The 27,685-nt window shown below is 42.9% G+C and overlaps 1 protein-coding gene across 1 annotated transcript in view; it reads left to right on the forward strand.

Annotated features, from left to right (window-relative positions):
• The first annotated feature begins 1,658 nt into the window (after positions 1-1,658).
• The window catches only part of SNX9 (sorting nexin 9), a 71,232-nt gene continuing 45,205 nt past the window's right edge, over positions 1,659-27,685 (forward strand). Inside the window, exons 1-3 of the mRNA XM_086632004.1 lie at positions 1,659-1,679; positions 22,481-22,567; positions 27,249-27,323. Of these exons, the coding sequence (XP_086488130.1) occupies positions 1,668-1,679; positions 22,481-22,567; positions 27,249-27,323 (174 nt within the window). The 5' untranslated portion in view covers positions 1,659-1,667. The remainder of the gene's footprint in view (positions 1,680-22,480; positions 22,568-27,248; positions 27,324-27,685) is intronic.

The following is a 27,685-nucleotide window of genomic DNA, read 5'->3' on the forward strand; positions in this document are numbered from 1 at the left end:
CTGACTCTAAAAATGCCAGTGACAAAATACATTTGTAGTGCACAGTCTTTCTTTCCAGCTATGGATAAACCCCCGTTTCCAACAGGAAGTGAACAGGCTGTTTTCTACCCAAGCTTGCAAGTCTTCCCATCCTTCTTCTCCATGACTCAGCCAGGATCTTGTTGGACTGTTTCCTACATGGCATGGGGGTAGAGGGGGGGACAATCTCTACTGAACCAGGTCCAAGGTCAACGAAACTCCTCACTAGATCACCAGATGAAAACATACAACATTGGAAAGATTGTTAGCAAGAAGGTGGAGGAACAGGGTTCCTCAGTACGAGGATGAAGATGGCTTCAGACAGTTTTGCCAGTAAAGTGGAGGAAGCAGCAGTCCAGGAGGGATCACACGGCAAAACTGATCATTAACACAATACTTCAACTTAAAAGCAGCATCATAAAGGGTCATTTGTGGGCCACACACAAAGGTTTCACTTTAGATACTGCTGTTCTAAAGAATAAAAAGTTGGATTCATTGTATTTAATTGAATTCTGAAAAAGTTACAAACTGCAGCAATGGAGTTTGAAAACTTCTCCAATTAACCAGTTTGACTATTTGAAAAGTAGTGGTGATGGCACAGCCAGCTTCCTCTTCATTCCTCATCCTCACTATTTCACTTGTCCTACCGAAAAGGAATTATTTTTTTCCAACTTAAAAAAACCTTTGGACATATTTTTCTCTTTTAATAAAGCTATCTCATGGAGAAACTACACCAATAGGAGAGAGGCTTGTAATTTCTAGGGACCAAGAAATGCAGATGTAAAGTTACACAGCTTCCCAACAGCCTACCTGCCTCTTAGGACTCTTCTTGACAGCCTGGACAATCACACATAGAATCAAAGAACCATGGAATGGTTTGGGTTGGAAGGGACCTCAAAGATCATCCAGTTCCAACCCCCCTGCCATGGGCAGGGACGCCCTCCACTACACCAGGTTGCCCAAAGCCTCATCCAACCTGGCCTTGAACACTTCCAGGGATGGGGCAGCCACAGCTTCTCTGGGCAACCTGTGCCAGTGCCTCACCACCCTCAGAGTGGAAAATTTCTTCCTTATATCCAGTCTAAGATCTACACCATGCATTTCCTTTTACAGCAAGGAAACGCGTCCCAATTCCATACAGATGAGAAGTGGTCCCCGTTCCAGGCCAACCACTATGCCCATACAGATGAGAAGTGGTCCCCATTCTAGCGGGAATTGGAGGGCAGACGGCGACGACAAAGCGAAGCCGCTGATGGCACCGGGGAGGGGGGGTCGGTGCTGACCCGGCGGCCGCAGGGGCATGTCCGCGCCAGCCTGCACCCCGGGACCGGGCCGGGGCGGCTCCCGCGGGGCTCCGGCCCCGACGGAGAGGCCGCCCCCGCCTCCGTGCGGCGGAGAGGGAAGGGGCGGCCGCGGCGGGGGCGCGCAGGGGGCACGGCCGTGCGGCTACATCAGCCCCCGCCTGCCCCGCGCCGCGCTTTGCGCTGAGGCGCCCATCGGCCCCCAGGCGGCGGCGGCGGGGAGCGGGGGCCGCTGAGGAGGAGCCGCCTGCGCGGCCCAGCGGCGGGCGGGCCGGACACACCGACCGAGCAGCCGCGGCCCGCGGCGGGGAGGGGAGAGCGGCAGCCCAGCCCCGCAGCGGCAGCGCCATGGCCACCAAGGTGAGCAGCCCCCGGTGCGGCCCCGCGGAGGGGCTCGGCGGGCGGGAGGGAGGGAGGGAGGGAGGCCCCGCGGCGGACGGGCTGCGCTTCGCGGCTCGGGGGAAGCCGTTCTCTCCGCGGGGCCTGCCGCTCGCCGCTGCCTGCCGGCGGGAGGGCAGGAGGGGGCCGCCCGCTCCCGCCGCGCCGCGCTCGGGCCTCGCCGCCCCGGCCCCTCGGAGCGGCGCGGAGGGCTCGGCGGGGCAGCGGCAGCGCCCGCGCAGGGGAAGAGTTGTTTTCGGCTTCGTTCCTGCCCTGCCACCCCCCCAACCCCGGCTCGCCCGGAGGCACCGTAGGGCCGCAGAGCCGCCGGAGGCCGAAGGCTGCCGCGGCGGCAGCCCGGGCGCCCCTGCCCCGCGTCCACCGTGCCCCGCGAACCGGCGGTGGCGGGGAAAGGCCTCGGCCGCCGGCAGGCCCTGCCGCCCCGGCCCGGCCCGGGACGGGACGGGGTGTCCCGGCTGCCGCACCCCCCGGCCGGCCCGTCCCGCTGGTGCGGACCCCTCGGGTGGCATCAGGGGACGGGTGTGCCGCGTCTCCTGCGGGAGCCCGCAGTCTGGAGCCTGCGACCTGTTCGTAGTAGGGTGTGATCTTCCAAAAAAAATAATTTCACTTCCTGATTTATTTTTTTTTTTAATCTTGTTCAGTTCTTCAGCAGAATCTGCTGTCGGTGCAACAGTCGAAATTAGCCCGTTCTGTCTGAAACTGGTCTCTCTCTAAATTAATATTTATTTACTATATTGGGTGTTGAAAGCATCCCTGCTTGTGCAGGCGTGAGTTAACACCCACCAGTAAATGTCATCCGTTCGGCTGCCTAAATATCACAGGCGGCTTTTTTGGTATTTGAAGTAGTGCTTTGAGTCCGTAATACTTTTGATTCCGTAAACTTGACCAGCAGTTTGGAAACTTCTGATGACATATCTCATATGGTTCTCTATTTGTCCTGCGCCTCTCAGTGCCGGAGAGATTCTGCATCTTGAACGTGTCAGGTTTAAAGTTTAACTGTCTCTTCAAATATATGTCAATGGTTACTCATGTTTTAGTAGACTTTTTCAGAAGCACGGAGGAGGTTCTAGGTTTCAAAATCACTTAGGCAGTTTAAGAAGAATTAATACAGTGAAATTTATGGTCCGTTGAGGTTTTAGAATATTGTTGATGGACTCAGTTTTAATATTGGTGGCTTGTGCTGGTTTGTGGGATGTGTGTGTGGGTAATATGTAATCAAGCTAACTATTCTAGGTAGCAAGAAAAAGAAAATTAGTTCTGTAATTTTACATAATACATAGTCTACTAAGTAGAAACTGAACTAAAACAGTTTACTCTTTCTCTCCTCACTTTGAGGTGGAGTATCCTGAAAGGGATCCTGTGTTCTCTGCCGAATGCGTGAAGCCATTTTATTCATACATTTGGAAAATTTCACTTTGCTTTTCTTGAAATAATTTTTTGAAGTCGTTATGGCCTCAGATTGAAGAGTGTGTGACTTCTAACTTCCTAACAGGGACTGGCTTGAAATCAGGTGGTGCAAGTTTTTTTGTTCTACACGTTGCACATTATGGTAATTTATTGTAACTCGAAGGTCAAAATTGGGAAGTGATAGTCAGTAAAAACTCGGTATTTTATTGTTATTATTTTGATACGCTGGTAATTGAGTGCAGTACTGAAGAGAAGCTAACTTGATTTTCTGTGAGCTTCACCCAGAAGATAGGTCCCTCTCTGCGAATTGCCCTGTTCTGGATTTTAATTGGTTAAACTTGTGCAATTGTCAGCTATAATAAAGTATATGTTTTTTTAACAGTATAAGGGAATAACTGGCTCAAGAAACAGTTTTTAGGAGCTCAGCCAACTAGCCAGCCACTATTTCGCTTGGAAAGTAAATTTTTTTTCAATTGTAAACAAACTTTTCACCTTCTGCTTGCACTCTTTCCGAAGTATCCTATTTTTAAAAGAAATATGCAAAGTGTATTTGTATTGTATGTGAAAACATGAGCAGAACTGAACTATAATTAGTCATCTGGAGTGTGAATTTGTAAAGCTTTAAGGGTGTCAAATCCTACATAGCTGGTATAGGCGACTGACAGCCAGGCCTGGTCTGTGCTGCACGGGCTGTTAGCACTTCCTGAATTAATTCCTGTTTAAACTAGAATATACTTTCCAAGGAGGGCTGGGGGAAAATTCGGTCTTGATTTGAACACCTTCAGTGATGGAGAATCCAGTCTGTCTCTTTTTTTTGTGTGTGGTTTTTTTTATTTACAAAGGCTTGTATCAAAGTGTTAGATTTCCTAGAGGGTGGGGGTGAAAATAGGGATTTCTTCCACAGCTATCTTAAGAATTCTGGCCAGTTTTCTTGCCTCCCACTTTGATAAACCACAGCAATTAAGTTCCTAGAGTTTTCCAGGATGAAGAGGCGGTCTGCCGCCGTGTAATCTGCTGGCTCTTCCCTGTACCATTCACGCTCACTGAATTTCCTACTGAGATAATAAAAGCTTTCAGGGGAAAGGACTACTATTTTCGTGCAAAAAGGCCTTTACAGATGCTTTCCTAGCGTAGTTGTTGACTGGCAGCGTGTTGAAGGGGGTCGGGGTGGCTGTAGAGCCCAAGTACTCTGAAGGGTGTAGAGGCTGTGTGATGCTGTGAGCTCAGCTAGCAGTCACCATTGCTCCTTCTCCTTCCTGTGTTGTCTGTACATCCCAAGAGTTGACTCCAACATTTGTCAGGCCAGTCTTTGAGCTGCTCTAAGTTGTTGAAATAGCAAAAGATTAACTGAATGGAAACCACGAGGCCATTTGCTCCAGTTCTAAGGAGGTAAAGTAGCTGAAAGTTTGCTCAGAGATGATGCAAAAGCTTGGGTGGGATGGCAGAGTGGGGAGGGTGAGACTTTTCTGATGAAGGGTGCGAATATAAATGGGAAGGGGAGGACCTGAGACTTCTGGTGACAGTTCTTTGGTTGACTAGATCCTTACTGTAACTTGGCAGTGGATTTTGTGGTTCCCTGAAGGCTTGCTCAAGGTCACATGCTCTAAAGAATGGATAAAAACAAACAAAAAAAGGATTGTTTAGGAGAAGCTAACTTCCAAAGTTTTACAGTAATTTAACTGAACCTGACTTCAGAGGTAGACAGTTTCATATCCACGTTTAAGAATCTAGATACTTTAGTTTAGATGCTTCCTTCAGAAACTGAATTGAGCTTACGAATTTCTTATTTTTAACTCTGCTTTGCAAAAGAAAGCAAAAAGTGTCTGACTCTAAAGGAATAAAGCTTAAAAAATTTTCAAAACTTAGTCACAAAGAAAATGCAGCATTGTAAATGTGTTTCTGTGATAGTTGCTTGCAAAAGCTGTAGATGAGATGCTCATTCTTCCATTTGTTCCTTCTTGACTTCTTTGGCCTTTCCTCTTCTTTCCCCACTAGAGTTTGCCAAGTCCCAGCTTTACTCGTGCCTTTTCTTTTGTTTTTGAGCTTTATTACACAGGGAGAGCTAGAAATGTCAGCAATATGCTAGCTTTTAGATAACATGCTCTCCACCTCAGTCTATTTTTGGAGTTATTTATTATTTAAACATGTAAGCAAGTACTTTTCTCGATGTTTTGCCATTTGGGAAATGCTAATTTCAGAAGGAGGTGATGATATTAAGAGATGTTGATGGGTTACACGCATGCTGATGGTCAAGACAGTTCTTCTGGAACCTGTGCTGCTAGTGTGTGATGAGGGGTTTAATTTAAAAGTTGAAGTTGGAACTAGGAGCCAATAAACTCATTTATAGGAGTAACGCTGTTGACGTTGGTGACGTTACTTTCACAAGCTAGGTATTTTACAAAGCAGGTATTGATAAGCTTCATGAGGTTAGGCTCCTCTTAGTGGCAGTAGCAGCAGATTTTGCTTTGCAACGTTAGGGGCACCTGTATCTCACCGTTCTGTTCTTCGTTGTTCAATAGTTTGTCTGCTTGAAGAACAACTCATTATCTGGCTCTGTTTGTAGCACTGGGCCCTTTTTTGTAGGAAGAAATCCCTTGAGATGAAAGCTTAGCCCAAATATTCTCTTCATAAAAGAAGCTAGAGCTTAGAAATACTTCTAAAACACGGAAGTGTTGTTCAAGGCTTTTTTGTCCATCTAATCATGTTGGATTATCTCTTGTGAATGTCACTAACCAGGTGTAGTTGAATTTAGCGTGGTTCTTGTAGTTGTGATGAAGGAAGATCATGATTGATATATGAAAATTTCAGGTAGAAAAAAAAGCAACACATTAGACTTCAAATATTATTCTTTCTTAAGTGTCTGTCCTTCCTTTCATCTTTCTTTTTGATTCTCTACTGCTCCTACTAGTGTAAGGTTCCTCCGAAGAAGTCTCACATTTTCCTTTTCCTTCTCACATTTGTACCATCACGAAGCTGTTTGTATGTTTGCATTATGAATCAGGCAGAAGCAATTCTTTGTTCTGATTTGCAGCTGGGAAGTGAAGCATCTGTCTGCCAAAATACCCAAATTCTGTATTCTGCAAGTGTGCCTTCTGCATTGTCATAACTTTGGAAGTAGGCTCTTCCAGGTGATTGCATCTTAAGAGAATATTCAGTTAATAAATCCTAATACTGTGAATTGGGATGAACTTCTACTATGCAGATCACTTCATAATCCTTTCAGCATGTTCCACTATTTAAATTCTGCAGAGCAAGACAAAATACAAAGAATGAGATCACCGTGATTTATGTATATAGCATGTGATGGAACAAAACTAATTAGGTGAAGTAAAAACTTTGATTTTATGGATTTAATCATACGAAAAGTTGTTTGATTTTTCTCTTTTTTTTTTTTTTTAAGCTATAATTAAGTAGATGTGAAAATATTTCCTGGGACTTTTTGGATTATTTCCGTTTGGTGGTTTGTTTTCCTAGGAGGCAACAAGATGACTGGAGAAGGTGACAATGTTTGGTAATGCGCGTTTACCACAGATTCTTGACCCGTTGATGGGGTGACATGTTAGGATGAGCACAAGAACTGATACAGTCTTCTTTTATTAAGATACAGGTTTTCTGTTCTTTTGTCTTTTTGTCTGACCTTATGGTCTTTTAGAAGCTCAGTAGTCAGTGGGCTACTTACATTGCAGCAATTATTAGTGCAAGGCTGCTTATTTCTGGGTGGGGAAGCTGCAGAGCTGGTGACACTGTGTGTGATGCTGTGCTTGGGTAATGATCCCTCTGACTCAGTTTTTCAAAGTTATTTTAAGCACCTAGGCATTGAGTCATCAGAGACTCGTTACCAGAGGTCATCATTTAAAAACATGATTGCAGTAGCTGAAGAGAAGGAAGTCTGGCATCAGATGTCTTAAACTTCCTTTGGTTTATAGATTCAGCGGTTCAGATTTTCACTCTGATAGAATTTCTTCATATAGTGATAGTATTTCAGCAAGAAGTCTTTACAGTTAACTGTGGCTTTGTAAAAAAAAAAAACTTTAGTTTACCTCATTCTTTCAAGGTTTTCCTCTGTGAATCGTCTTCCTCTTTTAGAACCTCTCTTTTTTCAGGTGTTGAACAAGCTCCTGAAATACTAAACATCCACACATTCTCCTGTTTTTGTGAACCTCCTTATTTGAGTAGGACATCTGGCAAATTTTGGAGGTTACAGAGATTACAAAGGGAAAATGATATGAGAACTTTGCCATTTTAAATAAACGGGTTCCCTCCTGTATTAAATTCACAAGCGATTGCGGCGGTGACGGTGTTGGAGGCAATCTTGCAAAACATTACAAAAACAGGTAGTAGCGACTGCGAAGGAGCGCGAGTGACTTGTTTCAAGCAGCACTGCAGTAGGGCAGATCAACATTTAGATATCTGGACTTATTTAAAATAGGTAACTATTGCAGTGTTCAGCATTTGAAGCTAAACCTCTTCTGTTTCAAAGCGTGTTCACAATTACAAGATCATTCAAATTCGCTTCAAACTTCTCTGAGGGGGCAAAAAATCAGAGCTTGCACTTTTACTTTTAGTTGTGTTCCAGCTTTCTCAGTGGTTTATGATGGGAAAGGAGCTTCCCAAGTAACACAAAGCTCAAAAAACAAAGCAGTCTTGTAGTAGCCCAATAAGCAAAATTTAAGTGCTGCTGCAGACGAAAAATATATGCATATTACTTGCTGGAAAATTTAGTTTAAGCTCAGAGCCCGATCATTTTTTTCCAAAGCAGTCTTTCTCTTTGAGCTTCATATGGGTAAGAAACCTCTGTCAAAAAAAAAAAAAGTGCAATTAAGACAAGAATCATTTAACTTTGACAAATAGTCCTTTGTGAGACCCAGAGTAGGAGGAGAAGGGCATGAAGGACAACTCTTCTTGTCGGGAGCTGCCTTGACGCAGGCTGGTGGAGCGGTTGTGCGGTGGCAAGGGGATGCTGAGGACATGGTGTGGTATGAAGGGCACATGAGCTGTCCTGGGCACCACTAATTAGAGGGTGCACACTCGTAGGGAGCGTGCTGGGTAAAGTCAAACTGGCAACTCTCTGTGTGTGAATGACTTTTTTATTTATTTTTTTGGTCGGTACAAACTCTAATTTCTGTACTTTGAGCAGCTCTTCCCCCGAGCCCTGCCCCTTAAAGGAAACCACTTACAGGAGGGATTTCCAATGTGCAAAATAGGTGGAACGAGGAGGAGGAGGAGGTGGTAGGGAGGTAGGCAGGCAGGCAGTGCAGCTTCAGGGAGGTCCCTTGGGAGTCCAAGCAAAACAGCTGCTTCTGTGGTTGGGCAACCATGCCTGACCTGGGGTTTGGGCAAGTGGGACTTGCCCAGGTGAAATCATGCAGTCCCACTCTTGTGGAAAGTGGGACTGGTGTGCAACTGGTCGATGGATGTTTTCTTATGACTCGTCGTCGTGTTACTGACTTCTGCTCTGAGTTGCCATCTGCTTCTCCTTGGCAAGGGAACTGTTGTGCTTTTATTTTGTGTGTTCATATGGTATCTCTGTTTAAACACAGTAGGTTTTGGACTTGCTTTGCTTTTCCCAGCCTTCTGAGACTGCAGTTCTCAATGTTCAGAGCAAAAATAAGTTATCCCTTTGATTCTAGTGGAATTCAAGCAAAGTGTTTGTTTTCCTGGCTGATACAACAAAATGGATAATTTTCAAGAACAACTGTAAAAATTCTCTTAGGATAGCTTTAAACCGGTTCTGTCTTCTGTATGAAGATTTTTTTTTTCTTTGTCTCGATTATATGGGCTGTTTCAAAAGAATGGTGATTGATATAAGGCTGTTACATTTATTGTTCCTGCTAGTTCTGATTTAAATCCTGGGATTCCCTGGAGAGCCTATACAATTCATCTTTCTAGAGCAGTAAGGCCATGACTGATGAGGCGCTTCATTTTGTCCTATAACTTCATCAGATTTGAGAATTAAGCTTAAATATTTTATTTCCTCCACAGCATTAATTCTTTTGGGGAGGGGTCAAGATTTAATTCAGTCATTGGCTGTTGCAATAACATATGATAATATATTGTAATTAGTGCTTACTTAGTTACAGCACAGTTCTTTCAGCAGTGCTATAATTTCCTCCCTTAGTAGCCCTGTATTTGTCTTCCGAAATGGTTGTTTGTGGAATACAAAATTAAGCATCTTCCATGCTGCAAATAACTAGACCATATTCTTGGAAGTTTGTGTATGGTTGCTGAATAGTAATTTTTATATCAGCAGCTCTGTTGCATTCTGTCAAGCTGCTAAACTTTCTAGTAATTTGTAAGGATGCAGAGATTCAAACTTTCTTTTCGGGCTGCTTTGATGCTTTTTGTCACTGTAAAGGTTGCTGGTACAAGAAAAAGTTTGTGTGGTGTCTGATTTAAATCATTCCTAGATGATGCAGATTTGTAAAGGAGAAACTTTAAATGTTGTATGATTTAATCCAGTTCTGTCATTCATTATCTAGCACTTTCTCTCTCTTTTTTTTTTTTTTTTTTATTTAGAGTAGGATAGGGCAATACTGCTAGTGTGCAGGTTGCATTAAATTCCAAGTGGCTAGTGTCCAGTTCAAGGGCTGGATATTCTCTGGCCAGGTCTAATGACTGAGCTTTGCTTATTTGAGCTGCTGCATAATGTGTCCAGTTTGTAACTTTACAGGGTTTTGTACTTTTCTACACTATCAACAGAAATGCCTAAAATAGCTGTGGGTTCGTTAGGAGCCATAAAACCTGAACTTTGCCCATTTCTAGAGTAAAGAAGCTTCATCTGATAAAACGGTAATACATTTATGTTGGTATGATGTTTTCCTCGCTTGTCTTCATAAAATAAAACTAAACATTGAAAGGGTTCAATTATCGGGCTTTCGTAAAGCAGTGTTTCTCAAACAGATTCAGGTTGGATGTTAGGAAGTATTTCTTCTCTGAAAGGGTTGTCAGCCACTGGAATAAGCTGCCCAGGGAGGTGGTTGAGTCCCCATCCCTGGATGTGTTTAAGAATAGGGTGGATGATCTACTTAGGGATATGGTTTAATGGGGATTAGGGACGGTTGGACTGGATGATCTCTAAGGTCTTTTCCAACCTAGAAATCTATGAATCTATGAAAAGAACTGAGATGTCTCAAAACATGAGTGTATTGATTGCTGTTGAGTACTCAAATAGCAGAGAATTTAGCAGAATTCCATGCCGAGGATCTGTTTTGCTGCATTTCAGATTCCTTCCCAGCTGTCTTCGGTTAGTGTGCTGTTGAGCACTTGCTTTCCTGTTAATATTACCCATGTTTGGGACTTCAAAGTAGTACAACTATTCCACTCCATGTTTTACAGGTCAAGTTTTAGGTGAATTAGCATCATTTTAACATGTAGGCAGTTTGCTTTGCTCGCTCTTCGCTTGCTTCTGGCCTGGCCTGTGCAGCTGGTACTTTGAATGCAGAACCTGTGTGGTCAGTCTGAAAAGACTTGAAGTACCTTAGATAACCTTAATGAAACTTTGTGCCTCTCCAATTATTGGGATAATTACTGTTTTTTCTAATCTCCGCTCTCATAGAGGCAGCACCATTGTGTGACTACAAGCTGCCTTAATGAGTAGGTCACAATGTGGCAGTTTTTCTGGTGAGCGCTGCAGGCTTTTTCTGAAGCCTTCACCTCTTACTGGCTTTGTTCTTTGGGAGCAGGACTGCGAGGGTGCAGTACTGATCCCTCTGAAGTTTCAGGCAGACGTCCGGGGGCTCGGCACAGCAGCCTTCTGAAACACACGGTTAAATATTGGTTCAGCAAACAGCAGCTGCGTGTGTTGCAGTTGGATTTCAGAGATGCAGTAATGATTAATCTTGGCAGAGATTTTAATCACGCTTGGGATCGAGTGCACCCTCAGCATGTTTGCAGATGACACCAAGCTGTGTGGTGTTGCGGACATGCTGGAGGGAAGGGATGGCATCCAGAGGGACCTGGACAGGCTGGAGAGGTGGGCCTGTGAGAACCTCATGAAGTTCAACAAGGCCAAGTGCAAGGTCCTGCACGTGGGTCGGGGCAATCCCAAGCACAAGTATAGACTGGGCAGAGAATGGATTGAGAGCAGCCCTGAGGAGAAGGACTTGGAAGTGCTGGTGGATGAGAAGCTCAACATGAGCCGGCACCATGCGCTGGCAGCCCAGAAACAGCCCAGGACACGGTTGGCTATCAAAAGGAGTGTGGGCAGCAGGTCAGGGAGGGGATTCTGTCCCTCTGCTCTCGTGAGACCCCACCTGGCATACTGTGTTCAGCTCTGGGGTCTCCAGCACAAGAAGGACATGGAGCTACTGGAGCGGGTCCGGAGGAGGCCACGAAGATGATCCAAGGGCTGGAGCACCTCTGCTCTGGACCCAGGCTGAGAGAGTTGGGGCTGTTCAGCCTGGAGAAGAGAAGGCTCCGGGGTGATCTTATTGCAGCCTCCCAGTACTTAAAGGGGCTACAGGAAAGCTGGAGAGGGACTTTTTCCAAGGGTGTGTAGTGATAGGACAAGGGGCAATGGCTTTAAACTGAAAGAGGGGAGATTTAGATTGGATCTAAGGAAGAAATTTTTCACTGTGAGGGTGGTGAGGCACTGGAACAGGTTGCCCAGAGAAGCTGTGGCTGCCCCATCCCTGGAAGTGTTCAAGGCCAGGCTGGATGAGGCTTTGGGCAACCTGGTGTAGTGGAGGGTGTCCCTGCCCATGGCAGGGGGGTTGGAACTAAATGATCTTTGAGGTCCCTTCCAACTCTAACCATTCTATGATTCTATGAGATAAATGTGTCCTGCCTAACATCCTTGAATACCAACCCATGCTGTACTTGCTGCAGTTGTATGTCCTGATGTAACTGGAATTAATCTCAAATGTGAAGCTGTTCACTGCCCAGTCTGTTTTCAGACCTGGAGTAGATTGGTGTTTGGAAAAGAAAATAGGGGCAACTCTGGGCACTTTGACCAATGTAGTAAATTCATTCTGAAAACATCTTCTGATATCGTCGAAGCTCCTCACTCATAGTTAAAAGTTTTGCTGTACGTTGTTAGTTACTGATAACTGGTTTATAAATAATATTTTAAACAAGAAAAAAAAGTTCAGGTGTTTAACCCAACTGAAAGCTCAGCTGTGATTCATAGCAGTAGCTCAGTCAGTATTTGGAAACATCTCTAAATCACATGGGTGTTTTGCATGTTTTTATGCGACTGAATTTTCCTTGGTTCTGTATTTCTTGAGTGCATGGGCATTCTGCTGTTTGGTTTGACAGCGCCCCAGAAATAAGTCTCTCTGAACACCACTAAAGGAAACCAAGCACCTCTTTCAATAGTGCATGATGGTTCTCTTGAAAGTATCAGAATTCGAATGCTGCTTTTTAAAACTATTGAGCTGCTTATCGATAATCCACAGACCGTAAAATTCTTAAGCACTGTTGTAAACCTGGAAAATATCGCAGTTTCTTTGCTTTTTTCATGCTCTGTGGCAGTGGTTGTCTACTCACCTGGTTCGTAACTGTGTGGAAAGAAGCTTTAGTTTGTTTTAATACCTTAAGATTTTAAGATCTGTCGCATTCTAACACTTTCAAGAGATCTTAGTCTTACAACCATTTTAGTCCTCATACTGCATCAATAACTTTTAGTCCTAGATGCTTGAACAGAACAAGGAGCCTCCTGATGAGGAGGCTCTCCTCACCATGAGAGTTGTAGAACACTGATAACTCTCCTTACCATGAGAGTTGTAGAACACTGGAACAGGTTGCCCAGAGAGGTGGTGGATGCCCCATCCCTGGAGACGTTCAAGGCCAGGTTGGACGAGGCCCTGAGCAACCTGATCTAGTTGGAGATATCCCTGTTCCTTGCAGGGGGGTTGGACTAGATGACCTTTGAAGGTCCCTTCCAGCCCTAACCATTCTATGATTCTATGATGTGTAGGAACTTGCTTGAGTGCAAGGTCTTAGTGCGTGTGCTGCCTGTTAACGCAGACCAGCAGTGCGTTTCGTTGGGCTTTGGGGCGTGCTGGTGTTGGCTTCCAGGCAGGCAGCTGTGAAGAAGCTCGTGTTCTGTACATCTGAAATAAGGTATGTATCCAAAAATGAACCGGACTACACTGAGCGGAGTTCAAGTCTTCTTTCCTGACCAAAAAATGGTTCTCAGCAAGACAGTGAAGTCTTGTGTGGTAGAGCTGAAGGGCTCGTCTGTGGTCACTGAGCAAAGCCTGAGTTGGTGAAGAGGCTAGTAAATCATTGTCTTTGAAAACACAAAATTTTGTGTTTTGTGCTTTTTGGAAACTCTTCATGCTTTGTTAACCATTTTCTTGCAATACAAAGTAGGCCTTTTAATCCAGTATGAATACTTAATTAAATACTTGCCTGAAGTATTGTAGATACATGCAGCTTCTGAGGCTGAAGAGGAGCTCCCTGTTCTGCGTCACCTCTGTCTGCAAGCAATTTTTATTAGCAGGAAGAAATGATGCGAGTCCTTGTTTCTTAACTTTTTATCTGTATTTAATTTGCTTCTAATGTGCTTGTAGTCAGTGGTGTTGACTTCAAATGACTAGCTGCAGGCTGTTGAACCTATTTTAGAGTTGAAAAATTGTTCAGAAGAAAGTGAGCCAGCAGATCAAGACACATTTTTAATGTGAATTCGTAGAGTAATGTGAGGATCCAGCAGTTACAGCTGGTGAGGGAACTTAGAGTAATGGTATCTGAATATTGTGACCTCCCTTAGTCCAGAAGTGGAGTTCTTGACTGAACTTAGTTTCATTTTTTAGGATGAGTTTGTTTTAATTCTGATGTTGCTGAAAGCAAAAACTGGTTGTGTTAGGAAAGAAATGTTATACTAAAGGGAGTTTTTTTTATTGAACAAGCGAATTTTCATTTTTACTTATTATTAAATAAGTCATAGTATATAAACAATTTGAAGGGATGGTTCAGTTTCTTCAGGCTAGTGGGTGTTTTTGTAGGCAGATGTTGAGCATGTACACAAGAACAGCGATGCCTAGCTCTATACAAGCAGTATACATTTTCTCCATTTGCTTTGTGTTTGTTAAAAAGTAAGTTGTCATAGAATCATAGAATGGTTAGGGCTGGAAGGGACCTTCAAAGGTCATCTAGTCCAACCCCCCTGCAAGGAACAGGGATATCTCCAGCTAGATCAGGTTGCTCAGGGCCTCGTCCTATTTATTGTCTTTGCAATAAATGTTTATCACTTGAACTGGCAGTTTCTAGGACTATGTATAATCTCTTGAATTCCTAAGGTAAGGCTTCTGTAGCAGTCTGTCTGAGAAGACAATGTCCCTAGTGTCCTCTTCTGCTTCTATCTTCATTTTTTTGTTTGCTGCTTGTCTCTTAGTGCCTGTGAGCAGGACAAGTGTAGAGATTTCTTTATGGAAGGCAGGACCGAAGGTAGCTGTGTTTCCAGGCTGGGAGACATAGGCACTTGGAGATATTTCTGCATAGACTGTCCAAATGTACACTTTGTCTAGCAGTCTGACATGGTTGTCATAGAGGAACTAAAATGCAGAGGCTTTTTTGGTCAAACCCTAGCCCCAGATGTTGCAGCTGCTGCTGTGAATGAAAGTCTCTTCAGTCTTGGAGTACTTACTGGCGTTTGGATGAGCTTGGGTTTCAGGATAAAGGGTGGGAGAAAGTTTAAATCTATCTGAATGAAAGCCTGGTGGAAGAAAGGTAGTGTCCTCAGTGCTCTGAGGTGGGAAGGAGATGGGGGCTCCTGCCTGTTTCTGAAGCAGTTTTCTTACTGTTTTTCTGAACTCTTGGGACACTAGTTGTTTTAAACTTCTTGCAGTACCCTCAGTAATATCCACAGAGGGATTTTGTGTGTGTTTTGACTAGCTGAGAGTTTTTTTCTAAAGATGTATGGATTCAAACATGGTGACTGAAGTAGTCTGTTTGTAAATGGTTAATGAGACAATGGTTAAACTGTCCTTGGGAGCTTTGCCTACCCTAGGTCACTTCTGCAGCAGTGAGGACAGCTAAGGGTTGGATGCTGCCTCCTCAGCTGGTAACAGGTCAGGTATCTTGCAGTTGTTCTAAGGAGTAAACGACCTCAGTTTTCCCAAACTGCTGGGAAAGATCAAACAGTACGGAGCAGAAAACGCAAAAATAATCTCAAGTTCGTTGCCTTTTGTTTGCAGAGTATTGCCACTTTTTAGATTAAATGCTTCATTCCGAACTGTGTTTTTTTTCCGAATGTAATCAAAAGATAACGCCAATTGCTGAGCTGATTTATTTGCAGCTAAATTTTTGTCTTTATTCTTTTCTTTATGCTTCCTTGATTTCTTTAATCGTGAAATTCCAACCTGTATCCCAGGTACGCTATTTCTATTTTATTGTCTTAGAACTGCCCTTTAGAATGGATATTTTATTTCTAAAAATAATGTTAGTGGGAAAAGCAATTCTGAAAAAAAAAAACCAAACAACCAAAACCAAACAACTGCCCGGGGAGGTGGCTGAGTCCCCATCCCTGGATGTGTTTAAGAAAAGGGTGGATGAACTACTTAAGGATATGGTTTAATGGGAGATTAGGGATGGTTGGACTGGATGATCTCTAAGGTCTTTTCCAACCTAGAAATCTATGAAATCTGTGAACTCCACCCCCCAAACAAAAAAAACCTCCCCCCAAAATGTAACCAAACGAAAAAACCAAACCCACTCCAAAAAACTTGTAGTAGAGAATGAATAAAACAAAGTCTAGGAATGCTTTTTATTCTTCTGTGCTTCCTGGTGTGATCAACATATTGCTTATCAGTTTTACAGGCAGCTGGCCTCAAAGGCTTATGCTTACTGCACCTACTGAAGAACACTTGTACTGACTGATGCAGCTTTTGTAGCAAACCTTTCTGAAGTTTACTCAGAACAGAAACGTTACTGGAATTACTCGAGGTGACCAAAAGCCCTTTGTTGTTCATTCCAGCTAAAAGCTTAAGCTGCTGTCCTAGAAGAGTTCAAATCTGCTTACTGTCAAGGCTACTTAAAATTTAAGGACTTGACTTGTGAAGAGGAGTCCTGGCTAAAAAAAAAAAAAAAGGATGTTAATGATGAACTTTTTTTTTTTTTAAAAAAAGGACATTTTACCAAGCTTCCCAAATTCTGGTTTCTGCTTCTCTAGTTTGATCCAGGTTTCTTTGAAAAGATTTATCTGCCCCAATTATTTTCCAAACCATAAATATGGAATTTGATCTTCTTTCTGTGAGTCTGGGAACTGTTACCACCACCAGCAGGACAGGAAAGTGGAGGCAAAGCATGAACCTGGGAGGCGTTGCCATCCTTGCTGCTGCGAGCGGCAGTTTTCTTTCGGAGACAGCGGCACCAGGCAAATCAAACTTGTGAATCCTGGTGCTTTGAAAAGAGCACTGCTGGATGACTGAAGCAGTGGACTGCTGAAGTGCTAACGACCAAAAGGAAGGCGCGCATGTATTATGGGAATTTCGTGCTATGAACCTTTATGGATATTTCCTTTGTACTATCTGCCACTGCCAGCTGTCCAACAAAAGCAGTTGTGGTACCAGCTTCCTAAACTTTAGCACATGGCTGAAGCAGTTGAATCTGTGGCATAACACAAGAGCTCTTTCTAATACAATGAAGTCCTGTACATAGGGAAAGCATTTTCGAAGGTGTGTCCAATTTTTGAGTGACTTCTCCAATTTAAGTGCTATAAAGCATACTTTTGTTGTAACACAGCAGTTCTGCATCAGGAAGTCCAGCATGACAAACCCATTTGTTTCAGAAGTGTGAGTTTAAACAAAAACCAGTAATCACTCTATGTGGGTCGTTAATTGTTGTTATCAATAGAGCTTCAGACAGGGAAGCCGTTATCAAAGCTGCTGTGAGCACAGGTGACATGCATGAGACCGCTGGTCTGTATGCTCACGGCTAGTGAGGAATGCACAGTGGCTTTCATAGAATCACAGAATGGTTTGGGTTGGAAGGGACCTCAAAGATCATCCAGTTCCAACCCCCCTGCCATGGGCAGGGACACCCTCCACTACACCAGGTTGCCCAAAGCCTCATCCAACCTGGCCTTGAACACTTCCAGGGATGGGGCATCTACAACTTCTCTGGGCAACCTGTGCCAGAGCCTCATGTTGAGCTTCTCACCCACCAGCACTCCCAAGTCCTTCTCCTCAGGGCTGCTCTCAATCCATTTTCCGCCCAGCCTGTACTTGTGCTTGGGATTGCCCTGACCCACGTGCAGGACCTTGCACTTGGCCTTGTTGAACTTCATTAGGTTCTTACAGGCCCATCTCTCCAGCCTGTCACAGTCCCTCTGAATGGCATCCCAGTCCATCAGGATGTCTGTGGAGGTCTTGGATATTCTTCTGGTAACTTAGTGTAGTGATAATATAATTCTTCATTGGAATTTTATTTTAATGACTGTTACTAGCCAACTTCCTTCCGACTTAATTTATGCTAAGAGTCTTGACACGCTGATGGGTGTAGTTGCATAGTCTTATGTCTGCTTTGAAGAAATAAGTTGGCAAATGTTTTTGGTTATTTTTTTTCCTTGGTTTTTAATATTTGGGAAGAGGAGGGACGTACTCAGATGTAAGTAATGGAGAAAAGCTAAGTCTGCTTTAGGTCTGCAGAGGAATAATACTTTTGCCAATCTAGGTACTGCTTTTCAACGTGAAGAATCTTTTGTGCTTTAGTATTCTTAGGCAGGATTACTGTTATCATTCTAAAAACATAGCTGTTGATTGCAATGCTTAGAATTTCTGGAAGGTGGGAGGCTTCACACTATAATGGGTCTGTAAATTGGGAAACCACAGTCCAGATGCGTAACTGCAGCAGGTAGAACCAGCTCCAAAGAATGCTGATGTAACACTGAGAATTACTGCTTTCCTTTCTGTTTCCTTCTCCTTACTACAATCTAAATGTCTACACCTATACTGCTGAAAAGCTCATTTTCCTTTAATAAGGAGGAATTCTTACTGGTTTCCTCCTGTCCTCAACTTGTAGAGAAAACTGCAGCGTATGCCAGAGCTGCAGAGTTGGTGGGGCTCAGAGAGCACGTTCCTCCTTGGCATGCATTGTGCCAGGGTTCTGCTTAATCTGTGCTGGCCCCTTCTCACGCAGGGGGCATGAGATGGACGTTGGGATGTGTTACAAACTGCCAGTGGAGGTGTGGGAAGCTCGGCTGCCACTGGAGCAAAGGGAGGCAGAAAGCATAAGGTACAATGGCCAGGTCTGCTTTCTGGTCAGTGAAATCTGTTTAAACCTTTTGGGTTAGCAAGCCTTCTTCTCAAAGGATCTGACAAAACAATTTGGGAATCCAGAACCAGTGGTATCTTAGGGGTGGTGGGTTTGGAAGACCGGGGCGGGGGGTGGTGGTGGGATAAGTGCAGCCAGTGAAAGAAATTAATTTACTTGTAGCTAGTAGATTAATTACTTCAATCAATTCTTACTTGCTTTGGGGATTCGCAGCATTCTGTAAATGAAGCAATGGCCTTTATTCTTCTGATGAAATCTTATGTTTTGAAGAAATCGCCTTTCTGGTGTTCATTCAGTGATCTTTGGAATTTGTCAGAGATTCCAATTTTATAAATATCCAAAATGTCCATAAGCTTAGACCTAATATTTGATGCACGTATTGCAGTGCCCAGAAGCTAAAATCCTTTTCTGGTTAAATGCTTTCTTCTCCCCATACCCATGTGCTATTTTGCCCAAGTGGCAAAGATCTAACTCTAAGCCATAACTGCTACTTGGATGTAATATTTGTGGCCAGTAGGTAGGAAAAAATTCTTTGCAAAACCAAACCATTTCCCTTTTTATAGGAGTTTGGAACGGATTGTCAAGAATTTAAATAGGGTTGGGGCTGATGCCTCTGCCCAAGGAAAGGCTAGAGGGAGGGTTTTTCATTGTTAACTCTACACTTATTAAATTGAGGGAAAACTTTTAGTCACTTAGTTTCATTTAGTGTAAATTCATACAATTCCAAAGTATTTTTCCCATTAAATCTCAACAGTAGGAAGGTAGTGTTAAAGCTTACTTACCAGGAGTTCTTAGGGACTTAATTCCCAGACTGGGTGAAGGAGCCCAGAAATGCAAGTGAAACGGAGAGTACCAGCCAAAAAAATCTGGGGAATGTATTTAAGACGTCAATATATGGATCGGGTTACAGATGTACCTCAAATGCTTAATGCTCTGTAATAATCTGTTTCCGTAGTACTGCAAATTTTTTTCTTTTCAATTTCTTGAAAAACTGCAGTAAGGCAAAAATTATTTGGTTAGTTTGTAATTTTTTTTTTTTTTCCTCCTCTTCTTTTTTTCTAATAACTTCTGGAACGGGAATTCGGAGCAGGTGAATAGATTTTGGCACAATGACTTTATTAAATTCTGTATATCTCTCTTGATCTTCCTTCCCTACAAGCTGCATACTTCCAGATTTTTCTGAGTAACTTTATTTCCCTGCTAGTCTGGAGAAGCTAGTATTTGTGTCTGTTCTCTTATTAGACACAAATATATCTTACCTTTCCCATATGGTCATTACTGTGGGATGTTTTGCCAGTTTTCCTGAAGACTGGTAGAATCTGCCTTTGTCCTGGTGAACTCTCATCATTCCTGTGAGTAAAAGCAAGAATTTAATGCTCTGGTGTACTACTTGGAAAAGGTTAAGAAGGCTCCCTGGTTTAGAAAGCTGCTTTCCCCACGGTTCAGATGCCTTATGTCTGAGCATTGTTGAATTGACTTGCAGGAACTGGGTAGGTGTTGGTACCCTGCTGTAAAAAGGACACGTTGAGCACCTTCACCTACTCCTGCTGACAGCAGAGGCCTGGAGGATGATGCTTTTTGCATCCCTACTTAAAATGTTCCTTTATTTCAAAAGGTATGCTGCTTCTCTTTAGTTTATTTGTTAAGGAAAGCAAGGCAGTTTATTCTTCCATTTGCAGGGAGGCTTGATTTCCTGCTGGAAGGAAACCAGTCAGTGTTATTGAGAACAGTTTTCGTCTTGGTTTTGCACGGCATAATCAGAGAGTGATGAAATCCTCAGTTCTAAGGGAGAAGCTTTAATGCAAGGAAGTGTTCAGAGTGCTTGGAAGTCTTCTCCAACGTTGGAGAAGACCAAGTGAGTTGTTGTGCACAGGGTTCAGGATTAGCTTTGTCAGCTGAACTACAACGTATGCTTGTTTCCTTGGCTCTGTGTTTTTACTTACACTGGAGTAGAGTGTCTCTTGACCAGCCAGAAGTATTTCCACATGATACTTAAGACATTAAAATGTGGAGGAGGGAAGCTGTGTTTTTTCTGGGTTTATGTCAGAAGGGATGTCTAGGTGAGGTTCATAACCTACAATTTTGAGACGGGTAAGACTGAGTGGTGAATGTGTGTCTTCTGGTACACTTTTGTCCTATCACATAACTTGCTTTCAAGAGAAATCATGGTTTTACTGTCATCTGGAGAGGGATTTTTTACAAGGGCATGTAGTGATAGGACAAGGGGCAACGGATTTAAACTGAAAGAGGGGAGATTTAGGTTAGATATAAGAAAGAAATTCTTTACATTGAGGGTGGTGAGGCACTGGAACAGGTTGCCCAGAGAAGTTGTGGCTGCCCCATCCCTGGCAGTGTTCAAGGCCAGGTTGGATGAGGCTTTGGGCAACCTGGTGTAGTGGAGGGTGTCCCTGCCCATGGCAGGGGGGTTGGAACTGGATGATCTTTGAGGTCCCTCCCAACCCAAACCATTCCATGATTCTATGATTCTATGATCTTTATGGCAGAAACAATTAGGTATGGGATTTTTTTTCTTCCCCCTGACCTCCAAGTACAAGAAGGATCTCATTGCTCTACACACTGTCTGATGTTATTAGTAACCCCATTATAAAACTGTTTTTCTTGGATTTAGTTTTTTAATCTGCAGGAACAAAGGCCACTTCTGTATGAGCTGAGATGACTAAAGCATATGTCTTACTGGTGAAGATGAAACCGTAGCCTTGCCTCTTTCAAGATGTGCTAGGGAAATAGGTGTGTTTCCTGAAATAAACTGTATGCTGCTCTTAATCCTGTGTGAGCTGGAGAAATAAGGGCTATGATGGAATCCATACTGAGTATTGATGTTTTTGCTGTAACTGTCAGTACTGTCTGTTAAAATGTGTACTTTTTCTGTTTGCCTTTCCTGACTTGTAGCATCGCTTTCCCTTTTGCTGCTCTGATACTTCAGCATTAGCATCAATCAGATAAAATAATGTATTAATTACTTCTGGGACACTTGGCTAACATAAAGACTTTATGTAGTAAGGCTTTTATCTTTTATAGGTTCTGCTAGCATGATGAGTTTTTTTCTTTCAGGGGCAGAGAAGCCTAAATGAAGGGTTTATTGTGGGCATGTTTAAAGTTTATCTAATATGTCACTTTGAGTGGAAAGCTAAAACTTTGATTCTAGATCTTCCTTTAAGAGTCAAGGGGAAAATATACATGGTTTCTCTCTGCATCCATTTCAACAGTTTCTGAGAAAGTAAATATAGTCCCTTTGCAATTCCTGAGAGCTTTCTCTACTTTTAGATCAGAAAGGAATTTAATAGAAGACAATGAAAAGATGTTTGGCAATATAATCTTAGGCCATGTCACAGTTCTTTGTATAAAGAAGCAGAATTGTTTTTTAAGTATTAGACAACTTTGTCAGTGTTTCAAACATAGTATTTTTTAATGTAGTGTACGAGCAGTCAGTACACAGCAAAGCCTTTGTGTGTCTGAATGCTTAAAAATTAGGTTGGCTTTGTTTTTCCTTCCTCCCCTTGTGCCAATGTGTAACAGGCCTACTCTCACTTTGTGTATGTAAATTTTTGTGTATTTTTGTGTGTATTTTTGTGTATGTAAATACACAGGTCCTCCTATATACAGAGTCTCAAAACATAATTTTACATACTACTTTTCTGTACAGCAGTGGTTACTTGTGTCTGTAATTTCTTGTTTTTCTGAATTGCTTACTCTATGAAACAGTTCCCTTTACCCGAATTTGAGTTGGAATATGTCTTGTAGGAGGAAAAAAACAAACCAAAATTAATTGGATTGTTGGCTAAAGTTAAGCCTTTTCTTCTTCCCCTGGAAAAAGTTGTACAGATAGTTCTGGACATGACAGAGAACAGCCAGTCTTAAACTGTGAATCCTCCTGGAAAACAATGATCATCTCTAACAAGCTCTGCAGGAGACTTTCATGTTGTAAAGTTTGCATTAGTGTTCAGTTTGGAGTTCAAATTTAGGAAATGTTAGCTTCCTGCATTCTGAGTTGCTCTTTGTACATCCAGCCTTACCCCACTTACTATTTCTGCTACTTAAGGATACGTTGTGCTGATACTTCCTTCATGAAGTCTTCTAAGTAAGCTGGAAGGCTCACTGTTCTATTCTTTTTCCACATACAGGCTCGTGTTATGTATGATTTTGCTGCTGAGCCTGGAAACAACGAGCTGACGGTCAGTGAAGGGGAGATCATCGTAATTACCAACCCGGTAAGAAAACTGAGATGGAGTCACAGCTTCAGTGCGCTTTCCTGACCTGCTTCTAGCAGATGGAAGAGAAAAGGTGCTAGGTGACATCTGAAAGCCCTGGCTACCCTGCCTTGAAGAATTAGTGAATAAACTGAATACAAAAAATTTTCTGATAGTTTTCTGGAAACAAATGCAATGAGCAATTTTGGAGGACAGAGGCCCTCTCAGATTGTGCCTGCACACTTAAGAATTTGCTCAGCTTTGTTCCCCTCCTAAACTGAGCTGAGTGCCAAGGCAGAGGAAGGAGCTAAAGATGGTGATACCCTTTACATCTGAATGTGTTACCTTTTCTTGCGTGCCTAGTGTTCCACGTTTTGTGTGTATGTAATCTTTCAGATGCTTGCCACTTGCATTTAAATCTGACATGCCAGCTCCCTTCTTGAGTTCTTAATCAATGCCTTAAGCATTCCAAATTTGTTCAAAGAGCTTGCGACAAAATTTGTTACTAAATTATGTGTCTTTTCATAAATAAAGCAATATGGGCAAGGTACAGGGAAGGAGTGGTGAGAATACTATGGTAAGATGTCGTGGTTTAACCTGGCCGGCAACTATAAATGCCACAGAGCTGTTGGCTCACACTCCCCTATCCCCAGGGAATGGGGAAGAGAATTAGAGGGGAAAAGGGAAGGAGGCTCATGGGTTAAGAACAATTTAATAATAATAAAAAAATAAAAGCAGTTATGATAGAATAATAATATATAATGATATATACGAACAAGTGATGCACAAGTGTCATTACTCACCACCTGGTGACAAATGCCTGTTCTGTCCTGGCAAGTGATCCTGAAACAGGTAAGCCCCGACACTGCAATCCTGGATGAGCAAGAGGCCTGAAAAGAGAGCAGGGGAGAGATAGAACTGTAAGAGTCCAAGAAAGCCCTTGGAAGAGAATTCTCAACTTCCCAGTCAGCCCTCATTTTTTTTACTGGATATGATGTTGCATGATATGGAATATTCCATTGACCAATTTGGCCCTCAATCCTAAATCTAAGTTCAAATCATAAGGGAAGTTGTGGGCCTTCTGTCCCGGCCATGTTCCCCCCCAGCCTGCTGTGCTCCTGCACACTGGCAAGAACATGGGAAGCTGAAAGGTCCTTGATGTCTCAGTGCCAACTACAAACATCAGTGCACTATCAACGTTCTTCTCATAACAAATCCCAGACTAAATCCAAAACAGAGCTCTTCTAGCCGCTAAAAAGAAAAACTAGCTCTGTACCAGCTGAAACCAGGACAGTATCCACCCCTTACTCTATACCATCCACATCATGCTCAAGTCTCACATAGGTGCATAGCTATCACTCCCTTGGTCTATGGGTCATCCCTCCAAAATGTCTGAGTTCATTTAGTCCATAACTCTGGGTTTCATCTGTCATGGCAGCCTTTCAGGGCAGGGGAGATGATGTGGAATTCACTCAGTTGGTAGAAGAGATGACACTTGCTGCAGCAGGAGGATGGTATAGTTGTCTCTGTTGCATGCAATATCCAGAGCTCGTAGTTGATGTATCCAGTGCAGTCCATGTCCACGGTTTGCAGGTTGAAGATACTGATTTCAAGGAAGTTGCTGGGTGTCAGTTGTCAGAGTCAATTTTCTGGTTCTGTTGAAGTTCATCCTTCGTTAACCTGGGTGATTCTTAATATCATGTCAGTAGTATAACGTGTAACAACCGTAGCAGTGATGGTATGCAGTGCCAGGGCTATTCAGCAAGTAACATCGTACAATTCAATTTATTGGCTATTTTCACCCAACACCAAATCTCCTTGAGGTATACATCGGACTTCCCTGTCCTTCTGCATCACCCATCAAGCCCCTGAGCAAAAGCAATCCCACTAATGGGTTTACCTTTACCTGAGGCAGGAATAACCCAGACTGTCTTCCGCAGCATGTTCCTGATGTGCACTACAGGGACTTTACCCACGTCTACAGTACGTAAAAGTTCTGATTGGGCAGGACCAGCTTGATTGGCAGATCTTCTAGTGTTGACTAGTCAGGTGGCTTTTGCTAAGTGCATATCCCAAGGTTTGAAAGTTCCACCACCCGTTATTCTCAGAGTAGTTTTTAGCAGTCCATTGTATCATTCGATCTTTCCAGGAGCTGGTAGATGGTATGGCATATGATATATCCACTCAATGCCATGTTCTTTGGCCCAAATATCTATAAAATTGTTTCGGAAATGAGTCCTGTTGTCTGATTCAGTTCTTTCTGGGGGTGCCATATCACCACAAGACTTGCTTCTTGAGGCCCAGAATAGTGTTCCAGACAGTGGCATGTGTTTCCAGCCATCCAGTGGTTGCTTCTACCATTGTGAGCACGTAGCACTTGCCATGACGTGTTTGTGGGAGCGTAATATAATCGATCTGTTAGGCCTCCCCATATTTATATTTTAACCAATGTCCTTCATGCTATAGAGGTTTTAACCGCTTGGCTTACTTGATCACAGCACAGGTTTCACGTTCATGGATAACCTCTGCAATAGTGTCCATAGTTAAGTCCACTCCTTGATCATGAGCCTGTCTATATGTTGCATCTCTTCCTTGATGACCTGAGGCATCATGGGGCCCAATGAGATAAAAATTTTTGACCTTTATGTTACCAATCCAAATCCACATGAGCCACTTTAATGTTAGCAGCCTGATCCACCTGCTAATTGCTTTGATGTTCTTCAGTGGTGTGACTCTTGGGTACGTGACATGCATTTACAACTGGCTTTTCTACCTGGGCAGCAATGTCTTGCCACAGCGGGGCAGCCCGGATGGGTTTGCCTCTGTGCTGCCAGCTGCTCTGCTTCCATTGCAGTAACCATCCCCACAGGGCTTTTGCCACCATCCATGAGTCAGTGTAGAGATAGAGCACTGGCCACTTTTCTCATCCAGCAATATCTACAGCCAGTTGGATGGTTATCATGGAGTTCTTAAATTAATAGTGCTTTTGAGCACGGACATGTGATTCGTCTGTAAAATTTGAATTTGAGTGTGCTTTTATTGTCCTGTATAATTCCTACCCTTGGTTACAAGGTGAGTGTTAGTTGATTCTGCTTTTGTGCTATGGCTCAGTGAATAAACTTTCCTTTTAAAACTCATACAAACAAAAAACACCTGATCTTGATGCCAGGCAGGTTTTATTTATCTGGTTGTATAGGAAACGTGGGTTCTGCAGAATGAACTAATTATTTGAAGAGCCTAGTCGTGTATAATCCTGGTAATTTTTAGTTCCATTGACCCTAAATATTTGAAGAAGATATTTAATAGAACCATCACCCTCTTGAGTAGGATGCTACGCTGTGGCAGAGGTTACTTTTTAGATGAGTTCAGGAGTTTAAGGCCATTTCAAAAAAGTAGAGCTAAAGAAGTAGTGTGCCAGTTTTAAGCTACTTGTTGCTGAACAAGACATCTGTGTGTTAAGGCAATATACTTAAAAACAAGTAAAAACTTTATTTTATCCTGTCCATGATTAAACTGTGGGATAGATTGCCACAAAGGCTCCTGATCTTTTTTGATATAGTAAGTTTGGATAGCAATAGCATAAGTCATGGAGGTCCGTTGACTTAAGTGCAGAGGTGCAAATGTGACTTCTGGCTCAGGATGTCGTTGCTCTTGCAGTTTAACCAAACTAGTTGAATTTATAATCAGAGATTCCTGAGTGTAAGCTTTTAGGCACAGAAGAAAAAGTAAACAAAAGTTTATTTCCATAACCAATTCATCTTTACTGTTTAAAATTTTGAATACATAAGCAGACTTCTCCTTACTATGTGCAGGATTACATAAAATTTCCAAGTGAAAGAAAAAAGTTGGGAATAAACAAATACATCCATTAAAAAGCAAATTAAGAAAACCTGAAATTCCATAATTGCTGTCTAGCATATATGGTTCCAATTTTCAGCTGTGAGTTAGCTTGATGTTTAACTAAGTGTTCAAGGAACAACATGATTTAAACCAGAACTGACTTATTCCAGATAATGTCCTGGAATGGACTTTGCTTAGCTGCAGAAGTTTCTTAGTGTATGTAGAATATGTTTTTAAAAAAAACAAATAGTAACAGGATACTCCACTGAGATCAGAGCTGAACTGGGATAGTTCTTTCCAAACTAACAGCATGAGACCTGTCTTCTGAAATTAAACGTAACTAGAAAGAGTGTCTCCAGATCTTGCATGGCGTGTGCCTCTCTTAATCTTGAGATTATCCTTAATATTCTCATGGATTCTAGCTTCCACTCATCACACACTTCTGGACCTTCTATAAGTGAAGCAGAGATTTTAGATATTACCAATAGTTTAATTCCGTAAGTCTTGTTTTTTATCATCTGTTGATTAAAATTAGTGTTTTGAGGTTGTCATACTAATAGCCCCGATGCAGTCCGTGTCCAGACAATTGCCTGTGGTTTCATAAATGGTCAAAAGTGCTAAAAATCAACTTTTTTCCCCCCTTGTTAGATCTAAAGTGTACAATAGCTGTGTGAAACAAGCATGGTCTGTGCTCTGTTTCAATGAGTGTCTGCTGCTTCAGCAGGTTTGTTCGTGGTCATACGGTCATCGCTGTGTTTCAAACATTGCATTTGACAGCAAGACAGTGCTTCCTCCTGAGGTGTTCAAAGCATGCCGTGGGCTCCACCTAGCAAAACTATTTCTGTGTTATTACTTCCCTTAGGATGTCGGTGGAGGCTGGTTAGAAGGAAAAAACAGCCAAGGTGAGAGAGGACTTGTTCCAACAGATTACGTTGAGGTAAGTGACTACACTGCTCTGCACTAAGAAAGCAGAGCTACTGAAAAGGCCACCCACTGATCAGATTGCAATGCTCAAACGTAAAATTTCACGTGTAAAAGCTTGGAATATATAATCTTATTGTAGCAACCATAGCTGCCTTTGGTGACCAGGGCAAACATGCCATCCAAAGCTACTGTGCTGCTTCGCGGTTTCCCCAGAAATGCAGCAGGAGGTTGTCTATAGTAAATACTGGTGATCTGCAGAACGTGAGCTGTTTTGAGTCTGCTTCTGGGTTTGGGGATGTCGTGATCCCATAATTGTTTTGTTTTCCTGGGTGAAGATACAGAAACGGAAGTGAAATGAGTAATGGGAGTTTACAC

The sequence above is a fragment of the Tauraco erythrolophus genome, chromosome 2 (assembly GCF_009769465.1).
Source record: "Tauraco erythrolophus isolate bTauEry1 chromosome 2, bTauEry1.pri, whole genome shotgun sequence".
Classification (NCBI taxonomy): Eukaryota; Metazoa; Chordata; class Aves; order Musophagiformes; family Musophagidae; genus Tauraco; species Tauraco erythrolophus.